Source organism: Moschus berezovskii, chromosome 24, assembly GCF_049115385.1.
Source record: "Moschus berezovskii isolate FMDL1 chromosome 24, NW_MosBer_1.0, whole genome shotgun sequence".
Taxonomy (NCBI): Eukaryota; Metazoa; Chordata; class Mammalia; order Artiodactyla; family Moschidae; genus Moschus; species Moschus berezovskii.
The window spans coordinates 49,246,188-49,272,341 of record NC_142483.1 but is presented as its reverse complement, the minus strand read 5'-3'; the positions used below and the strand labels follow the sequence as shown (position 1 = coordinate 49,272,341).

At 40.6% G+C, this 26,154-nt stretch overlaps 1 protein-coding gene across 1 annotated transcript in view; it reads right to left on the bottom strand.

The window, feature by feature from the left end:
- Positions 1-2,444: 2,444 nt before the first annotated feature.
- SCN11A (sodium voltage-gated channel alpha subunit 11) overlaps positions 2,445-26,154 on the bottom strand; it is a 79,181-nt gene continuing 55,471 nt past the window's right edge. Inside the window, exons 20-26 of the mRNA XM_055414614.2 lie at positions 25,247-25,348; positions 24,524-24,793; positions 23,797-23,850; positions 22,349-22,490; positions 15,561-15,661; positions 10,112-10,382; positions 2,445-3,917 (exon numbers count right to left, since the gene is read on the bottom strand). Of these exons, the coding sequence (XP_055270589.2) occupies positions 2,890-3,917; positions 10,112-10,382; positions 15,561-15,661; positions 22,349-22,490; positions 23,797-23,850; positions 24,524-24,793; positions 25,247-25,348 (1,968 nt within the window). The 3' untranslated portion in view covers positions 2,445-2,889. The remainder of the gene's footprint in view (positions 3,918-10,111; positions 10,383-15,560; positions 15,662-22,348; positions 22,491-23,796; positions 23,851-24,523; positions 24,794-25,246; positions 25,349-26,154) is intronic.

Sequence of the window (26,154 nt, the reverse complement as noted above, 5' to 3'; positions counted from 1 at the left end):
TCTATACTCTGAGCCCAGTCAACGGGGGAGCTCATGCTCCCTTCCACTTCTGACACTCCTTACCCTCCAGGATGCTGCCGCTATTGTCTCCTCCCCTTTAAAACATCCTCCCGAACCACCTCTACCCATCACAGTCCCATGCATTACCCGGCTCATCTCAGATGCTCCCTTCTATCTTATGAAGTCTTCCTGTGAGCCTGTCTCCACTCAACTTTGAGGAGAGCTGTGTCCATGCTCTTGTTATTTTGCATTCTATTTATCATCACACAAACACCTATCTAATGCTCCTCCCAATTAGCACATATGCCCTTGAAGTGAAGAGCCATTGGTTAGAAGCAGTCCGCACAAGGCAGTGTTGCACTGGCCCTCCATAACTTGTCTGTTGACTGAACTGAGCAGGAACTGATTTGCCTGGAGAAAAGAAGTCTCAGAAGACAGGGAGCTGGCTTCATGTGCCTGCAGGACTGTCTACCATAGATAGTCCCAGGAGAACTGAGCTCAGACCAACATCTCTGCCTCTTGTGGGTATCCTGGATCCTTGCACAGTGAGAGCCATCTCTGTGAGTTTTCTAGCACCCATCCAGGGTTAATTCACCACTTCCTTCACCCCTCTTTAACCTTCTGGCTCTTTGAGCGGCAGGCTCACACAGAGAGGTGCTGTGCTATTTTCAGAAAAGAACATGTCGGGCATTTGCTGCCATCTAGTGAAGGAGGTGAGGCTCAGCCTCTTGCAGAAGCCAGAGGATCGGATCTTGTGCTCTCCCCAGGAGCTGGCTCCAGGAATCCAGCACTAGTGACATGGGACCATGTGGGGATGGACAGGTGTGTGTGCCAAGGGCACAAGTCATTGCACAGAACAGATAGTATTCAAGCCCCTAAATTGTAATCTGGAATAGGCAAGACCATATCCTTCCAGACCCTCCCTTACCTCCAGCCAGGTGGTATCCCTATTAGAATCATGACCAACCATCTTTTCCAGAAAACTTGGTAGGAATCTGAAAACACCAAGAGTTTATAATCAGATGCCTCTTTTAAGGAAGCTGTAGGTAATCCCCAGAGCCTCAAGCAGGACTGGTTGTGGCTTTAGAACTGGTGATTTCCACACAGCTCTTGCAGTCCTGCCTGGGAGTCCCTTTGGCCCTGTCTCAAAAGTGCCCTAGTTCTTGGAACAAGCACTCCTCTACCCCAATATGGCACAGATGCCCGGGCTCCACCTGGTGAGTGACTGCACACACCCTGGGTTATTGTAAGGAACAGATGAGATTATGCATGGCAAATGCTTAGCCAGTGTCTGACCTACAGCAAATGCTAAGTCTATTAGATATTGATAATGATTAGACAATGATGTTACTACTTTTACCACTGCTCCAGAGCACAAGGCTGCCTACAAAACTCACAAAATTTAGGCCCTGGACATGAATACATTGAGTCATGGTTAGATCTTATGTACACTGAAAATAAGTTCCCTCTTAATATGCCACAGCATCCAGCATTGGCCTTACCTCCACTGGACAGTGAGGGGCAGGGCAGAGGCTCAGGGCTCAGACTCCAGGCTGCTGACAGACACATCACCTCCTCCAGCCTGTCAGAGATACAGGATTCCAGGAATATTTCTGTGGGATTTTCCTCTGAGCCTAGATTATTACACTGTAGTTCTTTGCCCCCAGTCCAGCTAATGTCTTGGTTGGCCTCTGGGCATCTCCAGTTTTTAGGGAGGTCCTGGGCTACTCCTGGGGCCAGGACCTTCTGATCGACTTGGTTGTTCTCTGGGCTGGGTTTCATGCATATGTTCAGCCAGAACTGAATGTAGGGCTCATCAAATGACTGAGGTCTCTGGCTAACCATTATGTCTTATGGCTCCCCTGCCCTGGGGTCCAGGTGTTGTGCTAAGTGCGGTGTGCTCTCCGTCCAAGGTGCCCACTGCAGATATTTCACCGGAAGTGAGACTGTCTTACTGGTTCCAGTCAGTGGTGTGCTCAGCCAGCTCCAGGTAGCTCATGAGAACTGACTGTGGACATCTTTCCCAACTCTACATTCAGAAATACCATGTTGGTAGCTTGAAATTGGTCATGAAGGGAGTATTCACCACAGAAATCAGTAAACACTACAAATCATGGCTTGTTTCTTTTTTCCTGAAGAGAATTATTATGCACTTATCAGCACACCACTGGCTATCGCCTTTAATTCCAATTTAGGTACCACATTTAAACCAGTACTCACACAAGCATCAAACAAAAGGATTTTTAGTGTATTATCCGAATGAAATGCAAACTGAAAGCTTCACTTGTTTATTTTTTCCCCACGTATATATAACAGATATTGCAGCTAGTGAAAAATAGGGTAGTAACCAACACAAATCACGACTGTGTTTTTAGGTTTGAAATAAACTCAAAGTATTCCACGTTGGCTAAAAAAAATCTGCAATAAGTGTTTATTGGCAGGTTTTGAATTCTCATTAAGCATGCAAAAGAGTTATATGTGATAAGCCACATACTTTTACTGGGGAAAACATCCAACAAAGGTATTGGACACAGTACTCAGGAACACATGGGAAACATAATTTAAAACTTTAATGTGTTTTTTGTTTCTTATTCTTTTGACATAATATGAACTATGCTTCAATCCTCACATTAGTATGTCTTCTATAGACCTTTCTTGTGTCTTTTTCTTTGTTAAAACAGTACTGGTAGTAATAGTCAGCCACCCTTATCTCTATAAGAATCCTTTGATGTGAACTCTAAAATATTTTCTTTCGGCCAGGAAAAAAAAAAAAATGGAATGGCTAGTTCGAAGAGTTTACTTGTTTGTACACAGAGCTGTGGATGGCTTGGAGCTCAGAGGCTGGAGGCAAGGCTTGGAGGTTGTGAGGTATGGGTGGAGGTGTGGGGCTCAGTCATAATGGACCTTGCCCTCGGCCACCCCAGAGCTGGGTAAGTCTCCATTGGAGAGTGTCTGGAGGGTTGAATGAGGCCTGTCTTTCAAGGAACACCTGGTCTTCATCATGTACTTTCGAAAGGCCTTTTGAATAACAGCAGCGCACCTTTCCTCTTCCTTCCTTTTGGTGGTGGTGACTATAGGTTCATATAACTTCTTGAAAGGGCTGGCCTCCATGAACTTTTCCTCTATCGCTGCTTTCATGCTATCCAGGCCACTGGACTCACCAAGTACCCTTGTGGTGAAAGCAAAGAGAATATCCAAGCAATGGAGACGATCTCCACTCACCATTGGCAAGTCCATGACTAAAAACTGGTATCTATTTGGCTTTGCCACACGCAGAGGTTCAGGAAGGGCATCAGCAAAGTCAGAAAGGGCAGAATATTTGATAAACTGTGTTGCTTCTGGGTCAAACTTTTCCCAGACTTCGTAGAACATTTCAAAGTCATCTTCACCCAAGGGGTCCTCACTTTCTTCAGTGGCTACATTGAAGTTTTCTAAAATCACAGCAATATACATGTTGACCACAATGAGAGAGGAGATGATGATATAAGTGACGAAGTAGATTATGGCTATGGTAGAGAGGTGACAGCTCTCTGTCTTGGGGTCACAGGACTCTTTTGATTTCAACATGGGGCTGAGGAGGGCATCCCAGCCTGCTGTCGTGGTTATCTGGAAGAGGCAGAGCATGCTGCTTATAAAAGTTCGGAAGTTGAAGATGTCATCAATTCCAGAATCTTCCTCCACTTTGCGAAAAGAGTTCATACCAAAAATGGCATAAATAAACATAACCAGGAAGAGGAGAAGACCAATATTAAATAGAGAAGGCAGGGACATCATCAGAGCGAAAAGCAGAGTTCTGATTCTTCGTGCTGCTCGAACAAGTCTCAGGATTCGGCCAATCCGAACCAAGCGAACCATTCTGAAAAGTGTTGGAGGGAAAGGAATCTGGGCCTGGGTTTCCAAGGCAGAAACCACGGTACCTGAAGACAAGGAGGAGGGTCAATGAATTACTAGCAGACAGATTGATTTTAGACATAGCCTGTCTCTCCTGCTTTCAATCTGAGTGAGACCAACTTTTTACCATTACTTTTCAGCTTATGTAAAATTAAGAATGTTTTTACCCATATCAGGGAAAAAATATATATGTGCCTTAACCTGGAGAGCAATTTTCAAGGTTTATACAATTTAGATAGGAATTTAGATGGGACAGGACATCTAAGAAGACCCTTCAAAGGAAAGAAATAAAATGCAGTTTATTAAAGGCTATTTTGTAAGTTACCTAATGGACTTGAAATACATTATCATCTATGTTGGGCATTTAAAATCACTCATGGGGTAGCAAATATAACAGTTTTCCATATTTATTATATACATAGAATGGAAAACAGATAAACTATCGATGGAGTCATTTAGATTAGAATGCAAAGAGAAATTTCTGCTACTGAAGGTTGGCTTTAGTGTGAACTATCAGTGGAAGTTGCACACTCCTAACCCCAAGGTTTCTTAAACAAACAGATTCTTACTGTAGAGGAATTTGAACATAGCCTGCGATAGGCAAGGACAGAGCTAGAGAAAGGAGGTGGTATTGCGACGCTTGTCTTTGGGCTAAAACTGCCACAGATTTCTCATCTTTGTCAATATGCTCATTCCAAGGACTTCTGTAAGTCCAAACTCAAAAAGCTACAGGAATAAATTGGATACAGTTTCTCTGTTATTGTAAATATCCCAGAAGTGGCATCTCAAGCAGAAGTTTCTGCAGACTGCTGAATATTTGGCCTAAAACGTTACCCTGTTTTCTCATTGCTTGCTCTGCAAGCGATACAAGGATTTAAAACAACACACATTTTGATCCAAATATTACAGAATGGCTTGAACATGCTTGCCTCATATACACAGGGCCTTGTTCTTCCTCTGAGAATCCTCTAAGGTCATTAGAGATGATGGATAGCCAATTTTTTTGAGATGTGGAATTTTTACCATTTCAGCAACAACTGGAGGAGGTCCCTCCTTTAAGGTCCACTTCCTCTGTGAATATTTCTTTGAGTAATCAAGGTCACAGTAATTTGTCTTTCCTGTGAGCTCAGTTATTTTGTGCAGCAAGTGATTTGGGGTTCAATTAATTTCTCTTTTTCTGATTCCTTAATGTGGTAGGTCTTAATTTTGTTGTTGTTCAGTCACTCAGTTGTGTCCAATTCTTTGTGACTCCATAGACTGCAGCATGCCAGGCTTCCCTATCCTTCACTATCTCCCAGAGTTTGCTCAAACTCATGTCCATTGAGTTGGTGATGTCACCCAACCATCTCATCCTCTGTAGTCCCCTTCTCCTCCTGCCTTCAATCTTTCCCAGCGTTAGGATCTGTTCCAATGAGTCAGCTCTTTGAATCAGGTGGCCAAAGTACTGGAGCTTCAGCTTCAGTATCAGTCCTTCCAATGAACATTCAGGGTTGATTTCCTTTAGGATTGACTCGTTTGATCTCCTGGCTGTCCAAGAGACTCTCCAGAGTCTTCTCCAATACCATAGTTCAAAAGCATCAATTCTTCAGCACTCGGCCTTCTTTATGGTCCAATCTGGAAAAACCATAGTTTTGACTATAAAGACCTTTGTCTGCAAAGTGATGTCTCTGCTTTTCAATACACTGTCTAGTTTTGTCATAGGTTTTCTTCCAAAGAGCAAGAATCTTTTAATTTCATGGTGGCAGTCACTATCTGCAGTGATTTGTGAGTCCAAGAAAATAAAGTCTGTCATTGTTTTCATTTCCCTCCCATCTATTTGGCATGAAGTATGGGACTGGATGTCATGATCTTCATTTTTGAATGCTGAATTCTTCAGTCAACTTTTTCACTCTCTTCTTTCACCTTCAAGAGGCTCTTTAGTTTCTGTTCACTTTCTGCCATTAGGGTGGTATCATTTGCATATCTGAAGTTATAGATATTTCTCCCGGCAATTTTGATTCCAGCTTGTGCTTCATCCAGCCCAGCATTTCACATGATGTACTCTGCATATAAGTTAAATAAGCAGGGTGACAATGTACAGCCTCGATGTATTCCTTTTGAAGCAGTTGTTCCAAGTCCGGTTCTAACAGTTGCTTCTTGACTTGCATACAGGTTTCCCAGGAGGCAGGTGAGGTGGTCTGGTACTCCTGTCTCTTGTAGAGTTGTCCACAATTTGTTGTGATCCTCAGAGTCAAAGGTTTTAGCGTAGTCAGGGAAGCAGAAGTAGGTATTCTTCCAGAATTCCCCTGTTTTTTCTATGATTCAACAGATGTTGGCAATTTGATCTCTGATTCCTCTGACTTTTCTAAACCCAGTTTGTACACCTAGAAGTTTTCGGTTCATGTACTGCTGGAGCCTAGCTTGAAGGATTTTGAGCATAACCTTGCTAACATGCAAAATGAGTGTAATTGTATGGCAGTCTGAACGTTCTTTGACATTGCCCTTCTTTGGGATTGGAATGAAAACTGACCTTTTCCAATCCTGGGGCCACAGCTGAGTTTTCCAAATTTGCTGACATATTGAGTGCAGCACTTTCACAGCATCATCTTTTAGGATTTGAAATATCTCAGAGAGAATTCCATCAACCCATTTGCTTTGTTTGTACTAATGCTTCCTAAGGCCTATTTGACTTCGGACTCCAGGATGTCTGGCTCTAGATGATGATCACACCATCCTGGTTATCTGTGTCACGAAGATTTTTGTATAGTTCTGCTGTGTATTCTTGCTACCTCTTCTTAATCTCTTCTGCTTCTGTTAGGTCCATACCATTTCTTTCCTTTATTGTGCCTATCTTTGCACGAAATGTTCCCTTGGTATCTCTAATTTTCTTAAAGAGATGTCTAGTCTTTACCATTCTGTTGTTTTCCTCTATTTCTTTGCATTGATCACTTAGGAAGGCTTTCTTATCTCTCCATGCTATTCTTTGGGACTCTGAATTCAGATGGATGTATCTTTCCATTTCTCCTTTGTCTTTCGCTTCTCTTCTCAACTATTTGTAAGGCCTCCTCAGACAACCATTTTGCCTTGTTGCATTTTTTTCTTGGGGATGGTTTTGATCACTGCCTCCTGTACAGAGTTACAAATCTCTGTCCATAGTTCTTCAGGCACTCTGTCTGTCAGATCTAATACCTTGAATCTATTTGTCACTTTCACTGTTTAATCATAAGGGATTTGATTTAGGTCATACCTGAATGGTCTAGTAGTTTTCCTTACTTACTTCAATTTAAGTCTGAATTTAACAATAAGGGGCTCATGATCTGAGCCACAGTTAGCTCCCTGTCTTGTTTTTGCTATCTGTATAGAGCTTCTCCATTTTCAGCTACAAAGAATATAATCAACCTAATTTCAGTACTGACCATCTGGTGATGTCCATGTGTACAGGCGACTCTTGTGTTGTTGGAAAAGGGTGTTTGCTGTGACCAGTGCGTTCTCTTGGAAAAACTCTGTTAGTCTTTTCCCTGCTTCATTTTGTACTCTGAGGTCAAACTTGCCTATTACTCCAGGTATCTCTTGACTTTCTACTTTTGCATTCCAGTCCCCTATGATGAAAAGGACATCTTTTTTGGTGTTAGTTCTAGAAGGTCTTGTAGGTCTTCACAGAAGAATTCAACTTTATACTCTTCAGCATAGTAGTTAGGGCACAGACTTGGATTACTGTCATGTTGAACAGTTTGCCTTGGAAATGAACAGAGATTATTCTGTCATTTTCGAGATTGCACCCAAGTAGTGCATTTCAGACACTTTTGTTGACTTTGAGGGCTACCCCATTTTGTCTAAGCAGATATAATGGTCATCTGAATTAAATTCGCCCACTCTGTTCCATTTTATTTCATTGATTCCTGAAATGTCAATGTTGACTCTTGCCATCTCCTGTTTGACCACTTCCAATTTACCTTGATTCATAGACCTAATGTTCCAGGTTCCTATGCAATATTGTTCTTCACAGGACCAGACCTTACTTTCACCACCAGACACATCCTCAACTGGGCATCATTTCCACTTTGGCTAAGTCTCTACATTCCTTCTAGAGCTATTTCTCCACTCCTCTCCAGTAGCATATTGGACACCTACTGGCCTAGGGGTGGGGTGGGTGTTTATCTTTCAGTGTCATATCTTTTTGCCTTTTCATACTGTTCTCAAGGCAAGAATGCTGAAGTGATTTGCCACTCCCTTCTCCAGTGGACCACGTTTTGTTAGAACTCACCATGACTCATTCATCTTGGGTGGCCCTACACAGCATGGCTCATAGTTTCATTGAGTTACACAATGTGATCATTTTGGTTAGTTTTCTGTGATTGCGGTTTTCATTCTGTCTGCCCTCTGAGGGATGAGGGTAAGAGTTTGTGCAAACTTTCTGATAGGAGGGACTGGCCGCAGGGAAAACTGGGTCTTGCTCTGGAGGGCTGTACCTTGCTTGCTGCTGCTGCTGCTAAGTCACTTCAGTCGTGTCCGACTCTGTGTGACCCCATAGATGGAAGCCCACCAGGCTCCCCCGTCCCTGGGATTCTCCAAGCAAGAACACTGGAGTGGGTTGCCATTTCCTTCTCCAGTGTGTGAAAGTGAAAAGTGAAAGTGAAGTCACTCAGTCATGTCCGACCCTTAGCGACCCCACGGACTGCAGCCTACCAGGCTCCTCCGTCCATGGGATTTTCTAGGCAAGAGTACTGGAGTGGCTTGCCATTGCCTTCTCCAGTACCTTGCTTAGTTAATCTGTAATCCAATTTTCTGCTGATGGGAGGGGCTGTGCTTTCGGCCTCTAGTTTGGCCTGAGGCGGCCCAGTCCTAGAGTCTTCAGTCTCTATGGTAGGCTATAGGCTGTGTGGTGGGGGTAATGGTGACCTCCTTCAGTTACCATGAGCTCTATGATGCCTGCACTTCCTCAAAAAAGTTCAGCAAATAGTGGAATGAATGAGCTGCTCTCTGCATATTGGAGGAAGAGCTCTTTAAGTGCTCAGGTGGTTGCCCCAGACTCATCATCATTTTCTAACTTTATTGCTGCTGTCAGTTTCACCAGGACTTGTGCTTGAAACTGACTAATAAAGATTAACAGTCTATTTAACCATAAGCATGTTGAAAGATCTATTACTAAACCTTATCTACATAAGTTTCCATGGCTAAAAAGTAGAACAGACTATGAACTGTACCATTTTCTTGGTCCCTGAAACATCTGCATTGCTGCTATCGTGTTAAGAACCAAAATATTTTGACCTAGCATATCTGTTTATTGCATCCTTTCTGAGATAAAACAAAACTTCCACTTGTGAAGGCAGTTTTCACTGCCTTCATGCTCTTTGAACAATGAGAAGAACCTGTAGGCAGTTTTACGCAATTATAGTTAAATTATCAGTTTAATTAAAGCAGACTTCAAAAACCCAGAGTAAAATCTTATAGCTTAGTCATGAAGAATTTAACTTTGAAATTAATGTATGTGCATGTGTGTGTATACGTTTCATGAAAAGGTGTATGGAATAACCCTCTTTTTCTCCCTATTCTTCTTCTATAAACCTTAAGGTTAATTCCTGTCTGCAGTTAAGAAAAATACAGTGATTATAGAGTGAAGCTAGTTGGTGAGTGAAACCCAAGCAGTCTACACACTATGTAGTTGCCACTATAATTTAAGTTAACATGAGATACAGAATAAAGAAAAAGCACTATTTGTCCATATGACACACTCTTGCAAGCCCAGTCTAGGCTGAGCCATGGAGGCCCTCTATAAGGAGGAGGGAAGGGAAGGCCCAGCAATTCTGATCTGACATCCACAAGGATTTTGAACTAGGGAAAAACATGGAAACTAAATGTCAAATCCTTAAAACAAGAAATGCTCTTTAGGCCTTATAGTTGTAGAAGAAAATGGAACTTTGACTCAGTTCCCTGGATAAAGCAAGTAGCCCCACAAAAACTTCTAAGTCATCTTAATTTCATCTATCCCCATTGAATAAATGATCCACATAATTACTTAACGCTATTTCAACTGTGTGGATAGTCAAGGGAGTGGAAATTACTCTATCTTCTAGCAACTCCCCAAAGAGAATGGCATTCATTCATCTACTGTTTTTCAAAAACCACATTAAATTTAATTTTCTGCTCTGTGGATACTCTGGACAAAATTCCAAATGATAAGATTTACAAGTTTACTTCTGGCTGTCAGATTAAAGCCCCTTTGGTTGCCAATTTTACTTACTAACAATAGAAAGGACCACGATCACACAATCAAATAAATTCCAGCCATTGGTGAAGTAGTATTGCCTCAAAGCAAAGATTTTGATGAGACACTCAATTGCAAAGATGACCACAAAGGCCAGGTTGAGACGGTCAAGTAAACATTCCGTGGCTTTCGACTGGTCATTTGATTCAGCCATCATGCTAAGCATGTTGAGGAGAATGAGGATGATGATAATGATGTCAAAGACCTGGTGTGTGACGAGGTCAAACACAAAACCTTGGCATTTGTTCTGAGGAAAAATAAAAAAGAATCATAGATCATATGGAGTTGTAGGAATGAAATCACATACATTAAAAGGCACATACAATAGCATTGGTCCGCTCTTACAATTAGTTTCTTGGAAAATGCACACTCTTTAAAGGGCAAGAAATTCTTCTAATAGATATTTTTCATTTAATTTCACTAAATTTAATTAGAAACTGGTTTTAAAGTGTAGGCTGCTGCTGCTGCTGCTGCTAAGTCACTTCAGTCGTGTCCGACTCTGTGTGACCCCATAGACGGAAGCCCACCAGGCTCCCCCGTCCCTGGGATTCTCCAGGCAAGAACACTGGAGTGGGTTGCCATTTCCTTCTCCTATGTGTGAAAGTTAAAAGTGAAAGTGAAGTCGCTTTCGACTGGTAGGACTGCAGCCTACCAGGCTCCTCCATCCATGGGATTTTCTAGGCAAGAGTACTGGAGTGGCTTGCCATTGCCTTCTCCGAAAGTGTAGGCATATAGCCTTAATTCCATTTTGAAACTAAATTTTTAGTAACAACATAACTTTGATGTGGTGGATGATTTGTTTTTGCTGAAATAAAACAGCTCAAGTTGAGTTTAATCACAAAAAAATGAACCTTGGTCTGTATATTTCACCTACTTCTGTATTTTGACTTTAATAATATTAATGCAGAGGATACTTGCTCACATACTTTTGTTGGACAAGACAGAATTAACATCTCCAAGGCTCCATATGTTAGTTCAGAATAATCAGACCTTAATAAGACTCTTGAGAGTCCCTTGGACTGCAAGGAGATCCAACCAGTCCATTCTAAAGGAGATCAGTCCTGGGTGTTCATTGGAAGGACTGATGCTAAAGCTGAAACTCCAATACTTTGGCCACCTCATGCGACGAGTTGACTCACTGGAAAAGACTCTGATGCTGGGAGGGATTGAGGGCAGGAGGAGAAGGGGACGACAGAGAATGAGATGGCTGGATGGCATCACCAATTCGATGGACATGAGTTTGAGTGAACTCTGGGAGTTGGTGATGGACAGGGAGGCCTGGCGTGCTGTGATTCATGGGGTCGCAAAGAGTCGGACACGACTGAGTGACTGAACTGAACTGAACTGATACTTAACCAAAACTCTGTATTCAAGCAATTCTTGAAAGCCAATTTTCTAATTCTTGTTCACTTGATGATAAGGCTAGATAAATGGGATTCTGATCCAGTGATTACTAAAATTGGAAACAGAAAAACTGATTATTTCACACTAGTACTGATGGTGAACTTGCATACTATTTCACACATGGATGACCTGCTCCAAAGTAAAGGTGTGCTGATTGCTCTCGTATAGGTTCTAACTCACGTTTGCATGCCTTATCTACCATGTGCAGTGCAACGACTCAACTATTCCACTGTTTTCTTAAACTAATCTCTATAAGGCACTGGTTTGTTGTTTGCTTAAGTGGAAATTGTTCTTTAGCACAAACTCAGACACTGATATTATATGGCATTCTTGACTATACATTGGTTATTTATGTATAATCTAATATATATATATGTACACACCATATGTATATATTAGATTATTTCATATGATATATCATCTAATCAAAGTATGCACATAGTGTTCTATTTAGAAAATGCACAGACCCCTAAGAATTCATCTTTATAGCCCCAGGCATCTGTTAGGGTAATCCGGGCAAAAGATGATGTTTTGTGGTGGTAACAGTAGAGAAAGACATGACTTTTTAGGTTTGAGAACTAATACGGAAGTAAAAGCAGGAGTCCAAGAGTGTTCTAATAGAGTAGGTTATGGGAAAGTTAAGGCTGAGGTTATAATTTCTGCTTGTTGGTACATTCAATCAACTGGAGAACAACGGACGAGGAGTTTGTGGAGGAGATGATGGATGTGTCCTGGGCACACTGGAGTTTGAAGTGCTCAGTAGGACATCCAAGGGACATGGGCAGGTAGAGGTACGGGTCTGGAGCTCAGGCAGAGAGCTGGAAAGCAAATGTGGAGTTCTATGGCATCAGTACTGATATGAACTAACATCAAGAGAATGAATGCTGTCACTATGGGAGAGCAAGGGCAATGAGAAGGAAAAGGGTTGGAACAGCAGTAGAAGGATATTACATGTAAGTTGATCTCTTTCAAACTTTGCTCCAGGAGCTCTGAAACTTTTATCAAGAAGTTTGGAGAAGAAACTGAAAGTCAAATGCATTTCCTATGTGAGAATGCATCTGGGAAGTCAGAAAGGACCTGGAGAAAAGAAACTTTTAAGGATGCTCTCCAAGAAAGCAGAATAAGGGCTGAGAATAAATGTAAGGGCATGGTAAGCACTGGCCTTACAGTTCAACTCTAATATTTAGAAAATGGAGGAAATTAAAAATATAAGCTACCAAATGTGGTAGAGGATAAAAAAAATCTATGTTATTTTGAGATACATTCTATATATTTTAATGTATTCTACATACATTCTATGTCTTTTTACAGTGACTTCTATACCTCAGGATAATTTTTAAAGCCTATAATGAAGCTACCTTGTGGGAATGCTTTAGGTAGAAATGATTCCAGATCCCTTGGTCTTACTGCTGGAAAGAATATCCATCACTTCTCAGGTTAAAACAGCTGTACTTCCCTCTCTATGCAGTTGCTACTCCAAAGGTCAAAAGATAATATGTAGACTTTAGAAAATTTTTTAAATGGGGCGTTAAGGGCTTGCATGTCTAGCCTATACATGCTCAGTAGTGACTGACTCTTTGTGATCCTGTGGACTGAGGCCCACCAGGCTCCTCTGGCCATAGAATTTCCCAGGCAAGAATACTGGAGTGTAGTACCATTTCCTTCTCCAGGGTATCTTCTTGACCCAGGGACTGGACTCATGTTTCTTGTGTCTCCTTCATTGGCAGGCAAGTTCTTTACCATTTGTGCCACCTTGGAAGCCCAGGTAAGGGCTAACAGCTGACTCAATGTCTAAGCTCAAATTCTGACACCAGGGGATAGGGTTTTGGGTTTACCTCATGCAACACTGCTGTCTGGAATATAGAGTTTAAGATAAATGCTTGGCATTAACTGGTGAGTTGCACTCGGTTGTCGGAATCACTCATTGTGAAGCCATGATTGGTGAGCCATGCAGGAATGTGCCTGGGGTAACACCTACTCCCCAATGAGACATGCAAAAAACAAGCTATACCAAATGGTTAGGAATGGAGGTGGCAGCATCCCGGTGGGAAAGCAGTCCAGGCCCACTTCAAGTTCATCTCTTGCCTTCTAACATGTCCAGTGCAGTATGTGTGTTGTGTGCTCAGTCACATCCAACTCTTTGCAACCCCATGGACTGTAGTCTGCCAGGTTCCTCTGTCCATGGGATTTTCCCAGCCAGGCAAGAATACTGCATTGGGCTGTCATTTCCTCCTCCAGGGGATCTTTCCAATCCAGGGATAAAAACAGTGTCTCCTGTGTCTCTGCCTGCATTGGCAGGTGGATCCTTCTACCACTGAGCCACCTGGGAAGCCCAGTGCAGTGGAGAGGCCTGGAAGCTACATCATGTGTCACTGCAACTTCTGTTCAGGTGTGTGCTGCACTGCCAGCTTCACGTCCTTCACGAAACAAACTAGTAAATGTGTGTCTCGTGAGTTTTTTAGTTAACTCCAAATCTGGGACCAAATGGTACTGAATCAATGGTTGCATATCATGCACATATAAATAAAAATTCTCTTTGCCTTTCTTGTTGGCTCAAGTTTAAATAAGAACTTCAAAGTGTTTGCTGTTCTTCTGTCACTAACTCATATCTGAGTTAGTGGCTCAGCTGGTAAAGAATCTGCCTGCAATGTGGGAGACCTGGGTTCGATCCCTGGGTTGGGAAGATCCCCCGGAGAAGGGAAAGGCTACACACTCCAGTATTCTGGCCTGGAGAATTTCATGGACTGTATAGTCCATGGGATCACAAAGAGTCGGAGATGACTAAGCAACTTGCACTTTCACTTTGATAATTTGGGACCTCATGTTTGAGTGAAAATCTCCAAGTCCTCTACATGTATTGGATATCAAGTCCCTCTTCCATATTGCTTTCTCAGACTTTTCGGTGCCCCTGTCCCTCCTTGTCTTGAAAGCCTCCAAACTCACTTCTCAGAACTACCAAATGACTTTATAACCTAATGCTCTCAAATTCCAGCTCCTCAATGGATTGTAAGCACAGAGCAGTCCTATAAGTACCTCATAAGGCAGGATTCAGCAGACTATGTCCCATAGGTCAAATCTGGTCCATCACCTATTTTAGTATAGCCCATGAGCACAGAATAGGTTTTACTCAGAATGAGTTTTGGGGAAAAAAACTCAAAAAGAATAAAATTTTGACATGAAAATTACATGAAATCCAAATTTTGGTGTTTATAAATCAAGTTATACTGGAGCACAGCCAAGAACATTTGTTCTCTATCTATAATAATTGCTTTTGTGTTAAAACATCAAAGTTGAGTAGTAACAGCAGAAACCACATGGCCTGTAAAGCTTAAAATATTTACTGTCTGGCCTTTTACAGAAAAAGTGTGTCTGCTCCTAAGATGGAAAGTTTATCATAAATACTTGTGAAGTGGAAGTGAGTATGCATGACCTCAATTTCACACCAGAGAAAGGTGGTAAAATATATTATAAATACATTTTAAATTGGCCAAGATTACATTCAAACAAGCTGCTAAATTCACATCACTGTAATGAGTATATACGAGCAGGTCTCGTGCATGAATGCATGCTAAGTTGCTTCAGTAATGTGACTCTTTGCGACCCTATGGACTGTAGCCGGCCAGGCTCCTCTGGCCAAGGGATTCTCCAGGTAAGAATACTGGAGTGAGTTGCCATGCCCTCCTCCAGGGGATCTTCCCAACCCAGGATCAAACCCGCATCTCTTACGTATCCTGCATTGGCAGCCAGGTTCTTTACCACTAATGCCACCTGGGAAGCTCAAGCAGCTCTCGGATGCTCACGAAAAAGTAAATTTAAGTTGTTGCCCAGGCATTTACTATTGAATCCAAATGTCTGATTTTCCTAAGAACTTGAGTCATATACCAGTGTACCTCAGTTCATATTGAGTTCTTAGGTCAAGTCTATAAATTTAAAAATTAAGGGAGAATGGCACTGCAGATATCTGAGTTCCTCTTAACCACTTAATGCATCCATGTATTTAGAATCAATCAAGTGCTCTCACCTGAGGCCTTGGAATGGGCCTTTGAGGTTTTTTGGATCCTAATTTTTTCATTGCATTATAGTATTTCTTCTGTTCTTCTGTGAGAAAGACGTCTTGGCCACCTAAGTATGTGGAGAAGATGAGAGCTAATTATCACTAACAGATTTTTGGAAATGAATTCTGAATTTTCAGAAATAAAGTTATATTGCATTTCTATCAACAATTCCTAAAATTCCAATTTGAAGCAGAATGAGACTCTAAGGAAGGGCCTAAAGGAAACAGGGTTTAAATTAAGGAATAAGGGAGAAATGTTACTTTTATCAGTTATATTTCTCTTTTTATAATATAAATAAGACTACAAATTATTTTAAAACATCCACAGAAGCTTTACAAAAACTGAACATACTTCAAGTTGTGTACATCAAACTACAGTGAAACAAACATAGAAATTAGTAATAAAAATGTAAATGATCTCATCTATTGAATTATTCATTATATATTGACTCTTTTTTATTTCCTCTAATTCCTTATTAAACATTTCTTGCATCTTCTCAATCCTTTTCTCCAGTTTATTTATCTGTAACTCCATTTTGCTTTCCAGATTTTGAATCATTTTCACAATTAAAATTCGAAATTCTTTATCGGGTACGTTCCCTATATATTCCTCTTTTGTTTGTGTTGGTGGGCATTTATCCTGTTCCTTTACTTGCTGGGTATTTCTCTGCCTCTTCATCTTGCTTATATTGCGGTGTTCGAGGTGGCCTTTCCGTCTTCTGTCAGTTTGTGGAGTTCTCTTTTTTATGTAGTTACCTCGCTATGTGTGGGGTTGGATGGATGACTTGTCAAGGTTCCCTGGTTAGGGAAGCTTGTGTCGATGTTCTGGTGGGTGGAGCTAGATTTCCTCTCTGGAGTGCAATGAAGTGTTCAGTAATGAGTTTGAGATGTCAGTGGGTTTGGAGTGGCTTTGGGCAGCCTGTATATTGAAGCTCAGTGCTATTCTCCTGTGTTGCTGGATAGTTTGTGTAGTATGTCTTTCACTGAAACTTGTTGACCCTTGGCTGGCGCCTGGTTTCAGTGTATGTATGGAAGCATTTGATGAGTACCTATCAATTAACATTCTCTGGAACAGGAGATCTCTGGTGTTCTCAGGATTTGGACTTAAGCCTCTGCCTCTGGTTTTCAGTCTTATTCTTGCAGTAGGCTCAAGGCTTCTCCCTCTGTTACTTCCAAGGCAGTTCCTTCTGTTGAAAAAGCTCTTCTGTTTTCTGGTCTCCTCAGTGTCTAATTCCCGTCCTGACACCAGGATGCAGTGGTGGAGTGACAATTAAAATTCTCCTAAATATATGAATGCATATATCACTAATAAAATCTCCAAAAACATCTGTCTAGAGCCATTCTTACAAAAAAAAATTAGAGAGCTTTAAGTGTCTTCACCACTGAGTAATAACAGAAAAATGAAGTAGGATTTTCATGAAATTGGGTGGGAGAAGTGGTAAAACATCTAGAAATGCTGGATAAAATAGAACAGAATTACTTTTAAAAGACATAGCTGAACTAGCCCAAAAAGTAAGGAAAATTTCCATCATCTGAAAATCAAGAGAGAGAAAAAAGAGAAGTAAATTAGTCCTGAAGTCATGGCTGGCCTAAGGGCATTTGCTAATTTCTGCAAAAATGAGAATCTTAGGATTTAATAACTACAAGGGGGTCATGGGGAAAAGACAGTGGGGTTAGTCCAAGAACCCTGTGAGTTGGTAATGGAATTCTCTAAGTGCTGCCATTAAAGAGTGAAGAAGAAAACCAAACATATCTGTTGGGGAGAGAAGACAACCAGGACATTGTCTTAGTCTATACTCTTCACTGGTAATTTATGAATCCAAGCCTGCCTTGATGAGGGTGTGGGGTTTAAACTTACACCACAGTATGGACCAAAAAATACAGTCCTAGAACAGTCTTTCCAACAAATGGCGCCAGGAAAATTGGATATCAACATACAAAAGAATGAAGCTGAATATTACCTAATACCATATACAAAAATTAACTCAAAATGGATCAAAGACATAAATGTAATATCTAGAACAATAAAACCCTCAGAATAAAACACAGAACAAAACCTTCAAAGCATTAGATTTCTTGGATATGACACAAAAGGCAAAAGAAAAAACAGACCAATTGGACTTAATAATTTTTACATTTTGGGGCATCAGAGACACTCTCAATGAAGTAAAAAGGCAACACACAGAGTGGGGAAATATTTGAAAATCATATGTCTGACAAGAGATTAATATTATATAGAGGACTCTGAAAATATAAAAACAAAAAGACAAACAACCTGACTTTCAAAAGGTCAAAAGGTTTGAATAGGTATTTCTCTAAAGAAGATATATGAGTGGCCAATAAGCACACGAAAAAATGTTCAGTGTCACTAATCATTAGAGAAATACAAATCAAAATCAAAATGAGATACCACCTCCCATCCATTAGAATGGTTACTATCAATAAAACAGCGAACAAGTGTCCGTGAGAATGTAAGAAATTAGAAACTGTGAATACTGTACATATCACCATATGATACAGCAATGCCACTTCTAGACAGACCTAAAAGAATCAAAGCAGGGCCTCAAAGAGAGGTTTGCACATCCATGCTCATAGGACCTTTATTCACAATAACTAAAACATGGAAGAAACCCAACTGTCAATCAATACATGGATGGAAGAGCAAAACATGACATATACATAGCCTTAAACAAGAAAGAAATTCTGCAATATGCAACAACATGCATGAACCTTAAGGACATTATGCTAAATGAAGTAAGCTACTCACAGAAAGACAAGCACTGCATGGTTCCACTTACATGAGATGCTTAGAACAGTCAAAATCATGAAGACAGAAAGTGCAACGGGAGCTGCCAGGGGCTGGTGGGAAGTACAGGGAGTTATTGCTTAATGGGTGTAGAGTTTCAGTCTTATAAGATGAAGAGTTATACAGATGGATGATGATGATGGTTGCACAACATTAGGAATGTATTTAACACCACTGAGCTGTACATTAAAAATGGATAAGATGATAAACCTGATGTTATGACCATTTTGCCACAGTAAAAATAAATAAATAAATAAACCAACAACCCAGCCCTAGAAGTTAACCAGGTTTTTTCAGGATGCCTGGCAGACATTAGCTATCTTCAATAATCATATGCATCATGATAGTATTAATACTATTATTATGAGACTGCCCTTTGTGTGTTGTGAGATAAATAAAATGAACAGCTATGGAAATTTTAAAGGCTATCATCTTCTGTACCCACAATAACCTGCTTTCTCATTGTGGAAAAGAGGAGATACAGATGTACTGGTTAAATGAAAACTTTGTAGTCCTAAATTTGAAGTAGCTCTGTCCACTGAAAAAGTCTCAAAATAATCACAATGAGCATTTTAGATTGTAGTATTAGAACACTACTTCCCAGAACTCCCTAGAGAAATGTCTGATTCCAGATCTGGAGCAAAAAGTGTACAAACAATGCTTAGAACATACTGTCAATCCAGAGAACAAGGAAGTCATCCAGTGCAAGGACCTGATTTGAATCCTAATTTGAAAAGAAGCAAACTTTAATACAATCAATCAACTCACCAGTTAAAGAATGAATAAATATTTTGAGAATATAAAAGGCTGGAGGAAATTTGAACATTGACTGGATTTTAGATGAATTTAAAGAACTCATATTAAACTTTTTAGATGTAATCATGGAATTGTAGTTATGTTTAAAAAGAGATATGTTCTGAAGAATTGGTGGATGAAATAATATGATGTATGTGATGCTCTATAAAAAAATCCAGTGGAAGGATCCAGTGGGGAAAGACACTGAAGGTATAAGGATGTTCTTAAATCAATAAATGTTGTGCTGGGTGCTGGGTATTTTAGGTTCATTTTACTATATTCTTGTGAGTGTTTGAAATTTTCTAGAATAAAAAGTAAAACAAAATAGAACAAAAATGCTATGGACTGATCAAAACAGTGATTTCAAATGCAAGCTTAAATCTAAAATCACAAGGCCTGCCATTCAGATTGTGGGCATTGGTTGCCATCAAGCTGCATATTACAGAGGTGACTCCACATAGTACACTCCTGAGTAACAGCAGCCATATGGTTGCCTCGGACTGTGAATGACTCTCCCAGCAGACACTAAGAAAGCTCAGCAGTATCAGGACACATTTTAGATGGATTTAAAAAAAAGCTCAACAGAAAAATAAAGAAGGGTCACAAAACAACAAGGAAAAAACCAAAGGTGAATATTTAGCCACCTGATTTTAGGACTGAGAAATGCCTTTAGTATATAAATTCAAGAAAAGAGGGCAAAAAGACAAGATTGAAAGCTTGACTTCATACATATGCTAAATATCTATAAATTAAAAATGTCATTACAAAAATGTAAGAGGTAAGTCAAATTGAACATACTATATAAAACCATAAGAAAAAATGATAATATCAATTTTAAGAAGAGACAAAGAGTATATAAACAGAAAACTCAAGGAAGAAATAGTTATGGCCATCAACCTGTGAAAAAGTGTTTAACTTCAGAAATGGTCAAATGAATGAATGTAAAACTGTGAGATAACACTTTTACCCATCAAGCTGGAAAAAATAATTCAAAATTACAAAAGTCAGAATGATGAGAACAGAATAAACAGGCATCTTCATGTCTTGCAAAAGAAGGGTACCCAGCATAGCATTTCTGAAAGGTAATTTGACAATCTATCTTTAATGCCTTAAATTCTAGGAACTTATCCTAAGGAAATAATCAGAGATATACAGAGAGACTTTCAAGAATGTTCATGATTATTTTAGAAGAGCAAGAAATTTAGAAATGATCTAAATGTCCTTAAAAGGGGGAGTGGGGGGAATGGTTGGAACAAATTATGATCTATCCATAATAAGGGATGTAATTCATCCATGAAAATTCTTATAATAAAGATGGTCTCATGACATGAACTCATAACTAATGGAGAAGACAGTTAAAAATATTATATAATCTCAACAGTGTAAAAGAAACATTTAGTATTATTTAGTAGTAACTGGAAAAGATGGTACCAAAATGATGAGGCTTAATCTAAAATAGTTATCATTTGGTGGTCACCTTATGGATGATTTAAATTTTCTTTTTCTCTTCATCTTTTTTCCACATTTACTACAATGCTCCTATACATTATTGAATCAGAAAAATAAATGTGTTTGTCACAACACACGGGGGGAAAAATAACCTGTCTCTTCTCCACCATCTTCTTTCCAAGTAAGTTCAGTAAATCTGCTGAGGCTTGGATATTGAGAGGCAGGATGCAAGTTTATGGAAAGAGGAGAGTTTACAGATTTTTCCTGCACTTACAATGGTTTTACATCCCGATAAACCCATGTTAAGTTGAAAATATTGTATGTAACTTGAAATGCATTTAATACACTTAACCTGCTGAACATCACAGCTTAGCCCTGCCTACCTTAAACATGCTCAGAACACTTAGAAATTAGCTTTCACGTGTATGTGAAAGTTGCTCAGTCATGTCTGACTCTTTGCCACCCCATGGACTATACAGTCCTTGGAATTCTCCAGGCCAGAATACTGAGGTGGGTAGCCTTTCCATTCTCCAGGGGATCTTCCCAACCCAGGGATCGAACCCAGGTCTCCCACATTGCAGGCAGATTCTTTACCAGCTGAGCCACCAGGGAAGCCCAAGAATACTGGAGGGGGTAGCCTATCCCTTCTTACCAACCCAGGAGATCTTACCAACCCAGGAATCGAATTGGAGTCTCCTCCATTGCAAGCTATCAGGGAAGCCCAGAAATTAGATTACAGTTGGGCAAAATCATGTAACAGAAATCCTATTTGAAAATCAAGTGTTGAATATCTCATTTAGTTTATCAAATACTGTACTGAAAGTGAAAAACAGAATGGTGGTATGGGTATAGAATGTTGGAAGTATATATCTACTGTTTCTCCTCAGTGAGTACATGGATGATTGGGAGCTGTGGCTGCTTTTACTCAGTGTCACAGGAACGTATTGTACTACATATCTCTAGCGCAGGGAAAGATCACAGTTCAAGACCTGTAGTAAAGTTTCTACTCAATGCGTATCACTTCTGCCTCACTGGAAAGTTGAAAAATCATGTAAATTGAACTATCCTAAAGTCAGGGATCGGAGAAGGCAATGGCACCCCACTCCAGTACTCTTGCCTGGAAAATCCCATGGATGGAGGAGCCTGGTAGGCTGCAGTCCGTGGGGTCGCTAAGGGACGGACACGACTGAGCGACTTCACTTTCACTTTTCACTTTCACACATTGGAGAAGGAAATGGCAACCCACTCCAGTGTTCCTGCCTGGAGAATCCCAGGGACGGGGGAGCCTGGTGGGCTGCCGTCTATGGAGTCACACAGAGTCGGACACGACTGAAGTGACGCAGCAGCAGCAGCAGCAAAGTCAGGGATTGTACTCTTTTTATCCTGAATAACAAGTTACACTTGCAAGGTTACTAAAATTTGACATAAATACTAATCCTGATGTTTGTTTTTCTGTTAGAGTTCAACAGTGTCCTTCGTTTAAGAGGGTAGAGTGAAGAATAAAAACAATGATTAACAAAACCCAGCTGATGCAGTCCCTTTTCAGCCATATCCCCAAGACTATTCTCTAAGAGGCTCCCTCTGCACTCTCACGAAGATGATAAAGGCTACTTTGCACAACAATCTAGAGCTGATTTATGCTCCATTCAAGCTCTTTGGAGAAACAAGGAAGTAAAAAAATACCAAATTAGGACAATCCCCATACTTATCTTTTTCTGCTGTTGGTTGAAGTTGTCAATAATAACACCAGTAAAGAGATTCAGAGTGAAGAATGAGCCAAAGATGATAAAAACTACGAAGTAAAGGTACATGCAAGAACGTGCCTCAAACTGTGGCTGTTGTCCTTCCTGTTAGGGATTGTTTTAATGAAAGAAGAAAACAGTTACTGGATAAAAATATGAGCCATCTTAACTGCTTGGTAGCAGCACAATTAACCACTCAGCCTCCTCCAGTGAGCCATGGCCCTGCAGGGAGCCCCTTTCCCCTCTTTCAGTTTCCCCCAGCGCAGCTTGAGTGGTACCATAGAGTGGGTAGTGGGTGTGGTGGAGTATTTGGATTTTTCTTTGAAGCAATGGAGAACCATTGAAGGACTGTGAGTCAGGAGAGGAGCAAGATTGCGTGTGTCCTTTGAAAACGTCTCTAGGATGTCCATATAGACACATAACTGGAGGGAGCCAAATTGAAGATGGCCACCAGAGAAGGGACATGTTCATGTCACGCAAAGGAGCTTAACTGCCAATCCTTGTTGAATAGCTATATCATTCCTACAGAACCCGATACACTATTGAGTTTAGCCTGTGCTTGTGTTCTGTCACTCTTGAATTCCTAGTGCCTGGCATAGCTAGTGACATGAGGTTCTCCACACACCTTGAATGAGTGTATGAACGAACGATCAAGCTCTGGAATGGACAAAAATGGACACAACCAAGCTGGCCTAGCTCAAGGAATGACCAAAAGCATCCAAGACCCCTTCTGTCCAAGTTCTTCACAAGGCTCTGGTTTTATTCATTTTGGGGATAGGGGTAGGAGCATCTCTCTTTTCTTTCCTCTAATCATATTCAAAGATAGAGATGAGTGTTGATAGCTTTGTCATCTGCTCAAAGTACTTATGATATTTGTTATTGAACACCCACCATAGAAACCACTGTATTGGACATAAATATTTGAAACAATTATTTTTCTCTTTTGCCTTGAAGAGTACCTAACCTTTGTCCCACTTGGCTTCAGGCATCTACTTGTTTGAATTAAGGGTAGGCATTAGTCTGGGAACAATATAATGGAAAGAAAGAATTAATATTCAGTTAACTTAACTGACAATTTAATATAAGATTATGCAGGAAGCTGATAATCTTGCAAAGGGAGGTTCAGATAAAAAGAGGAATAGAGAAAAGCTCACCTCACTTATACCCAGGGAATTGTCAGAAAGAGAAATAGACGGAGAACATCAGAGCTGTGAGCATGCTAGGATGTAATACTCAGAGGAGGATGAATAAGAACCCTTTTAATCCCTGTTTCATAATGTTTGTCTTAATGTAAATAAGGCAGAGAACCCTGCCACTCGAACTATGATGAGGGACGTTCTGGGCTGGCCATGTAGTCATGATACTCTTGTGTGATCCTAGCACTCTAAAACATGGTAGAACACAAGCTCACCTCTGTGGAATCAACAGCTGCATACATAATATTCATCCAGCCCTTAAATGTTGCCTGCAATGAAAGAAGAGAAACATGAACACCATTATAGACTTGTCATCAACATACAAAAGCCATTAAGTCCAGCGGGCAGATGTATACAAGATGACGGTCTACCCTTCCTGGACAGAATGCCTACATAAAGGAACAGCTGAAAAACGTTCATGGGCATGTGTTTTGTATTATTTTTTCTTCATTTTCACAAGATAAGAAGTTTAAAAACAAGAGCAGTTTCTGCCTTAAAAATTCCTAGAGAAGTTATGGACCAGCTGATGCAAAGAACCTGATTAAGGCTGTTTCCTGATGCCACATCTATTTGCTCTATCTGTCCAAGACCTTGCAACCACGGTTTGACATGGGACTGTTCCCACAGGGAACTGTTACTACAGGTGTGGCTTGGCATCTGAGGCTCCATGTTTCTCTGGCTGGAGCTAAGGAGAACAAGGCACCACAGGACAGAGTGCGAGGTCCAAACCCTTACAGGGTCTTGGAGGTTGAAGCTCAGTAGACAGTAAAGTTGGCGATGCTCAGTGGGGAACAATTCCAGAGGGTGTTAGCTCCCATGAGGAAACTGGGGTTTGATTCCATTATTTCAATGGAATCATTATATTTTTATTAGCTGAGAAATGGTTTATGATTCTTTTAAGGGTTCTTTCCCCAGAGTGAAAAACAAACCGACAGCACTTACCACTTGCAGTAGCGCAAGGTAAGCCATTAACACATTGTCAAAGTTGACATGCGGGGTGTGCCAAGAGAAATTTCCACTTTCACATTGACTCCGGTTTGCAACAATTCTATAATCTATAACTGATTTTACATCTGTTGCATTAACACATCTTCCAAATCTTCCAGAAAACAGACTTACTCCCAGGATACAAAATATGAGCCAGAAAATGAGGCAGACAAGCAAAACATTCAGAATAGCAGGTATGGCACCTATGAGAGCATAAACTACCACCTTAAGGAAACAAAGCAGAAGAAAAACATAATAGATGTGTGAGACTCACCAAGCTCTTAATCTTCCCAGGATGGGTCTGATGTGTGGGGCTGCATTTCTTGAAACCTAATCTCTACATTCCAACTCTGAACCCCAACCCCATGGCAAGCCCTGCTCTCAGGTCCTTTCGGTTGCTACAGGATCACTTGAGAAGTGCGTTCTGATGATGGTGTTTGAGACACCTGCCTTAGGACTGAAGGGAAGCCAGAGCCCAGCTCGACTGTCACAGAAGTGCTTTTAGGTGAAGACTATATCTTAGACTTTTCTCTACCTCTGAAATTCTAAGCAGTGGGCTAGATGGGAAGGAGTCCAGGAAGTTTGACAATTTAAGGGATGTCCAGCCCAAGAAGAGCAGTTGGCTTCTCTACCTTTCCCTGCTAGCTGACTTTCCTCCATTCCACTTAGAAAACATACCTTCATTCCTTCAAACTGGGACAGTGCTCGCAGGGGCCTCAGTGCTCGAAGAATCCGGAAGGACTTCAAGCCCATTAAGTCAATAAGACTGGTCACAGAGACCTGGTGGGAAAAGAAGCTACGGGTAGTGGATCCAACTTGGTGCCCAGAGAACCCAGTGGGTGTTAAGACCCATCTTTCTGAGAGGCAAATGCATGCCCACAGTGGATTATCCAGACACAGAAACCAACCAGACCCAGCTGGAAGGGCCAGGCAGGTTAGAGGCTATTTTCCTCCTTGCCTGGCAAAGCTCCAGCCCATATGGGTGAGAACAGTGCATTTACATGATTTGTTTAATGAAAGACAAAGAAAAGCTGAGAAACTGTTGTGAATTCAAGGAAACCAGAGAGACGTGACAATGATATGTCATGTGGGATCCTGAGTGTGATCCTAGATTTCGGTAAGGGGAAAGGTGTTGGTAGGTGGGTAGGGTAAATTAGCCATAAAGGACCTTGTGACAACGAGAACATTTGAAAATGGATGTGGGTTTTAGTATTGGATCATGTTAAATTTCCTAACCTTGCTAATTGTTTTGTGACTGTGTGAGATAATATTATCATATTATAACTAATAATATTAGTTATTATAACTAATAATATTAGTTCCAAACTTATTCTTTGGAACTACACCCTGAAATGTTGAGGGCTAACGTAGTGTGATCCCTACAACTTAATCTCAAGCAGTCTAGGAGAAAAAATACAGGAAAAATTGATATGGCAGATGGGCTTAAATATTAATAATGGGTGAATCTGGGGAAAGAGTATAAGGGATTCTTTTGCAGTTTCTTGCAACTTTTCCATAAGCTTGAAATATCAAAATAAAAAGTTACAAAGAAATAATTCTTTAAAAAAAAGAAAGAATGAGTGAAT